The sequence below is a fragment of the Acanthochromis polyacanthus genome, chromosome 21 (assembly GCF_021347895.1).
Source record: "Acanthochromis polyacanthus isolate Apoly-LR-REF ecotype Palm Island chromosome 21, KAUST_Apoly_ChrSc, whole genome shotgun sequence".
Taxonomy (NCBI): domain Eukaryota; kingdom Metazoa; phylum Chordata; class Actinopteri; family Pomacentridae; genus Acanthochromis; species Acanthochromis polyacanthus.
In genome coordinates this window covers 27,363,776-27,369,790 of record NC_067133.1, presented here as the reverse complement: position 1 = coordinate 27,369,790, position 6,015 = coordinate 27,363,776, and the positions used below count along the sequence as shown (strand labels likewise).

Here is a 6,015-nt window from a genome sequence, read left to right as displayed (position 1 = left end):
GTGTTCATTTTGTGCCCTCTGAATAATTTCTGAGCAGACTCAAAACATTTATTAAATAACTGAGACATAACTGAAAATTGGTCACATCGGCTGTTCAGCCTAATGGAAATAAAATTAAACAATAAACTGCTGTGGAGAAGCTGCTGTTGGTAAAAACCTTTAAAGAGGAAGAGACAAACCACAGCCTCAGCTGCTGCTGTAACTGTGAAGGTTTGGAGACAAACTGGTTTGTCATAATAACTGAAATTCCAGATCCTCTGCTGCCTCCTGGTGGAGACTGTAAAAAGTTAAAGGAGGTTTTTGTACAGCCTCCTCACTGACTGAACTCACTGTGTGTGTCTTGCACAGTAATAAACTGCAGACTCCTCTGGCTGTAAGTTGGACAGTCTCAGATACGTCATGCTGTTGCTGTTATCTTTGGTGATTTCTATCCGTCCTTGAACACTGCTGGAATAATAAGTTTTGCTTGCATCGTACCAGACAATTCCCAACCATTCCAGTCCTTTTCCTGCAGGTTGTCTGATCCAGTGCATATGATGGGAGCTAAATGTGAATCCAGATCCTCTGCAGGACAGACTGAGAGTCTCTCCAGGACGTTTCACCACTGAACTGGAAGGAATAGACTCCATCCTCTGACCTGTACAACCTGATGAGATGAAAGCAGAGAGGAAGCACACAAGAAAGTCACACAGTTATCACACAAGTTTTCTGGAATCACTGATGGCTTGATGTTTTCTCATGTCAAGTTATCAGGAGAACTCACAGGACAGAGAGAGAGCAACCAGCAGCAGAGTGAGTGTGTTGATCATCCTGAGTGTGGAGATGTGACCTCTGATGCTCCACACAAAGAACAAGATCAGTCAGCAGGACAGAAGTACACTGGACAGACTGGAGATTTGCATCAGGACATCATGAGGGAGGAGCTCATGGAGTGTTACGCTTTATTTGAACTTAACCATTTACTTTCTATTTATTTCATGTGATTTAAATAATTATCCATCACTATGGAAGACAATATCAGTAGCTTTATGACTGATTATTTCTTCCAATTGCTCAGAATAATAATGTGATTTCTGACACTTTAACCCAGTTCTGATTCTATTTTTCCTGCTGTCACAAAGCTGCTTAGTGATCAGCGCTCTGCTGGAACATTAAAGCAGTCAGATTGATAACGAGGGACTGAAAGTTGGTTTACCTGAACAAGACATTGATGAGTGGATCAAGTGTTGAGTGCCATTTGAATTTTACTTCAGTGGATGGAAACAACAAAAGGAAATTTGATCTTTAGAACAAACTGAGTCAGTGATCTCCATCATTTTCTTCCCTTAGAAATGATGCAGGATCATAAATATTTCTTCCTCATTTTACATGTCACAACTTGTTGTGAATTCAAATGTTTCTAAATCCTCACAGTTCATGGTCATGTGTTCAGCTGAAATACTAATATTGTAGAAACACACAGTCTGTGGGGAAGAGTTTTTGAAAGCATTCACAAAGCAGTTTTCATCTTGATTTTTCTATCTTTGCATTTGACAGGATTACTGTTTTAGTCAGAAGAAGAAAAAGAAGAAGAAGAACAACAACAACATCAAGAATAACAAAAATAATAACAATAATGGTAACAATAGTATAGACCTTGTTTACATGGCACTCATAAAAATAGTTTATGAAGTACTTTACAGACAGGACAAAAAAAGAGAAGAAAACTGAGGAAGATCATTGAAAAAGACAAGGCTGGTCAGTCCAAACATTGTAAAAGGTACTCAAAATAAATTAATACAAGAATACCATATAAAAGAATAGAAAGTCACATCCAAGTAAAGGAAAAAACAAGTAGAAGAAAAAAAAGGAGAGGGTAAAACTATGAACACAATGCTAGAAATAATAATAATGGTATAATATTTGGAAAGAAGCAAAATCCTATAATGTCACTGTGAAGCCACTGTAGGTTTTTGTACAGCAACTGAACCAACTCCAGTCACTGTGTCACACGTGCACAATAATAAACAGCAGAATGTTCTATTTTCAGAGTGTTCATCTGCAGATACAGCTGCTGTACGTTGTTGTCTCTGGAGATGGTAAACCGGCCTTGAACTGACTGAGAGTGATATTTGCTGCCATCGTTGCTAATAGTAGCAACCCATTCCAGTCCTTTACCAGGAGCCTTTCTGATCCAGGCCATCCAGGAGGCACCAAAGTTCATTCCATAAGCATAACAGGTCAGTCTGTGGGATTCTCCAGGTGTTTTAACTGTTGATCCAGATTCAGTCAGAGTCTGACCATCAACACCTGCCAAGACAAAAAGAAAACAGTCACTTATTGTCAGTTGGTCATTTCTCAAAGACAGATTCAACTCAGGATCTGCAGATATTTTCTCACCTGTCCAGCAGAGTGTTAAAAGCAGCACAACTGTCCTGTAGTCCATCATGTCAAACTGTGTGTGCACTGTGTGTCTGTCATCCTCTCCAGGATCTGATAAGTAGAGGTGGAAGACATTCATGTTTTGCATTGACTCCTCCTGACAAGCAGGAAAGACCTGCACTGGACTTGGCCAACCTTGTGTGTTGAATTATGAAGGACGTCTTGGTTTGATTCATAGAATATAAAATAAATGTTGTGCTCTGAAATGTAGACATTTGAGAGTAACCTTTTGTTGTTTTTATGATTAAATCTATCACAGATACAATTATCAACAAGGAAAGCCTCAGACATTACAAAAAACAAGGAAAAGCAGCATGGAGCTGAAAAATAAGACACAGTGCAGTGTGTGTGTGTGTGTGTGTGTGTGTGTGTGTGTGTGTGTGTGTGTGTGTGTGTGTGTGTGTGTGTGTGTGTGTGTGTGTGTGTGTGTGTGTGTGTGTGTGTGTGATGTTGCAGCTAAATTTGAATTGTCGGATACCAGTGTTAGCTCAAAAACAAACAGATCAGATTCTTAGCAGTTATACTCACTGGCACAAAAACCTTTCAAATTTAACCAAAAATTTGTAATTTCAGGTGACTTCATGTATTATTTTGTTCTCCAAACCCAGCCAAAAGGATGATTTATTTTACTCAATAAACTCAAATGAATAGATTACACAGTTTTTTAATATAAAAATAATATAAACATGTTTTCTATAATTTTAATATGCAGTGATTTAAATCTATTTGCATGTAACTCTGGAAAAACATTCCAGCAATCTGTGTCCTGTTTTTCGTCTACCTAAATGGCATCAGATTTATTATAAACAGTCCTGACATTTAGGAACAGCCGCAGATTCACCACCAAAGAAACTGTGAGTAAACAGAAACTCACAATAACATCAAAAACTGCTGAATTTAATATTTCCTGCTGGGTTTGAACAGCTAGAGTCTCTGTTCATGTTGTGTCAGGTGTTCTCTTGTTATTATTTTAATAAATCATGATTTTATGAAGGCGACACTAACTTTAAAGATTTATTCCTTGTTGAAAGACCAGAAATCAGTGTCATTTAAATGAATTGCATCAGTGAAAAATGCTAAGTTTAATTGTATATAATCATCTGAACCAGCTTTCACACTGGAAATAGTAATGATTAAGTGAGTATGATCAGATATTAGATGTCTTTTAGTGGCCCAATTCATGCATTATTTATCATAAAAATCTGCATTTTCATCATTTACACAAAATCTAATTATGATCTCATGAATTTAATTGAGGCAAAGTTTAAGAAACAGTAAGTTTCAAATACAAAGTCAGATCTTGCTGTCATAGTTTTCATGTCACACGCTGCTCAGTTAGTTTCATCCATTTCATATCCTCCACTGCCACCCTGAGGTCTTTGGAGGAACATTTTTGTAGAGTTTTTGTACAGCCTCTTCATTAACACAGAGCACTGTGTCTCTCTTGCACAGTAATAAACTGCAGAGTCCTCTGGCTGTAAGTTGGACAGTCTCAGATATGTCATGCTGTTGCTGTTATCTCTGCTGATTTCTATCCGTCCTTGAACACTGCTGGCATAAGCAGTTCCACTTGCATCGTGCCAGACAGCCCCCAACCATTCCAGTCCTTTTCCTGCAGGTTGTCTGATCCAGTGCATATGATGGGAGCTAAATGTGAATCCAGATCCTCTGCAGGACAGACTGAGAGTCTCTCCAGGACGTTTCACCACTGAACTGGAAGGAATAGACTCCATCCTCTGACCTGTACAACCTGATGAGATGAAAGCAGAGAGGAAGCACACAAGAAAGTCACACAGTTATCACACAAGTTTTCTGGAATCACTGATGGCTTGATGTTTTCTCATGTCAAGTTATCAGGAGAACTCACAGGACAGAGAGAGAGCAACCAGCAGCAGAGTGAGTGTGTTGATCATCCTGAGTGTGGAGATGTGACCTCTGATGCTCCACACAAAGAACAAGATCAGTCAGCAGGACAGAAGTACACTGGACAGACTGGAGATTTGCATCAGGACATCATGAGGGAGGAGCAGCAAATATACTGACAGTCTGTTCTAGTTTCATTTAATCAACCTTTGATTCTGTATTTACACTGTGATGTAGCAGATCACTGATCCATGCTTTACATGCACAAATAGAACATATAAATAAAGAACATTTTTGGGCACTTTCATAACATGACATAAAGGGAAAAGAATGAAAAAATAAATAACAAGGAGCAGCTAGCAGATGGTATTTTCAGAAAAACCTTTCCCTCAATCAGAAATTATGATTTACTGATGGTCTGTTTTTGCCATTGAAGTCAGAGTTCTAGGTTTTATCATTTCCTGTTATTTTCACATTTTTAAGTCACTTTAATTTTATTTCACTCCATTGTTGTTTAGTAGCAGTTTAATAGAATTTAGCTCAAGGAATCATAATATTTCCAAATTTTCAATGTTATATACAGTACATAGAATACTTTTATCATTTAATTTGTCTGAATTCATTCCTGGTCTGAGGGCTCCTCCTCTGGTGGCTTCATGTTACAAGTGTTCAGACACTGAGGGGGTTTTGTTCAGGTCTACTGATCATTTGTGTCACAGTAATACACAGCAGAGTCTTCAGGCTGCATATTCTGTCCATTCAGAGTCACTCTGTTGCTGGAAGAGTCTAAACTGAAACTGAATTTATTCTTTAGTGAATCTTTATAGTATGAGCTGTATCCAACACGTGCACCACCGATCCACTCCAGTCCTTTTCCTTCAGGTTGTCTGATCCAGTGTGTCCAGTAGCTGCTCACAGAATAAGAGACCTGACAGGTGATGGAGAGACGTTGACCTGGCTGCACACTCACAGATTGTGACTGAGTCAACTGTTCACATTTCACACCTGTAAAGGAAACATGTTGAACATTGGATCAGTGTGATCACAGTCAACAGTCAGTGTGTTGTGATCATACAGTCAGTGAGACTCACAGGATCCAGCAGCCAGCAGCAGCAGCAGAGCTACAGAGAACATGTTGGTACTGAAGCTGATCTGATGGAGCTTCTCTTCTTCTGCTGACAGCAACATGTCAAGTCTGATCGCACTGACAGCATGGTGCTTAAGTTTTTATATCAGTCTGCGAGGAAGTTCACTTTGCATAAAAAGAACTCTATAGAAGTTTATGTTAAAGAAAAGGAAATGTATTTCTATGCAGCAAGTATGTCTACCAAAATCTGTAATTATTCCTTTTGGATAGATTTTGTGATTGTTCTTCTGGGTGTAAAAATTCAGGTCTGAGCCTATCGGTCAGAAAAGGCAATTTATATTCTTTATTGTAGCAGTTCAGTGTGGACAATGACTTTTATTCCCTGTTACATCAAAACCCTTTATTAGTAACTACCGAATGGGGAAAATGTGATAAATATATCAAACAACATCTTTTATAAGGTGTGGGAAGCCTTAAAAAGACAGTTACATGCAGTGGGGAAAAGTCTCTCAGTAATTTACCATTGCTTTGCTCAGAAAAATATTACCAACCAAGAAGTAAATCAATACAAAATGATTTGAATTGTTTAATGTTGTTGCACTGAGAATCATTTCACATACAGCTCTTTATATTTCTGATCTCCT

General features: G+C 38.4%; 1 protein-coding gene across 1 annotated transcript; it reads right to left on the bottom strand.

Annotated features, from left to right (window-relative positions):
• Window positions 1-1,978: 1,978 nt before the first annotated feature.
• LOC110964775 (uncharacterized) lies at window positions 1,979-5,520 on the bottom strand. The gene is made up of 3 exons (XM_051941520.1): window positions 5,376-5,520; window positions 5,002-5,289; window positions 1,979-2,289 (listed from the first exon to the last, which is right to left on the bottom strand). The coding sequence occupies exons 1-3, from the start codon at window positions 5,470-5,472 to the stop codon at window positions 1,979-1,981; spliced, it is 696 nt and encodes a 231-aa protein (XP_051797480.1). The 5' UTR covers window positions 5,473-5,520.
• Between the last annotated feature and the right edge of the window lie 495 nt (window positions 5,521-6,015).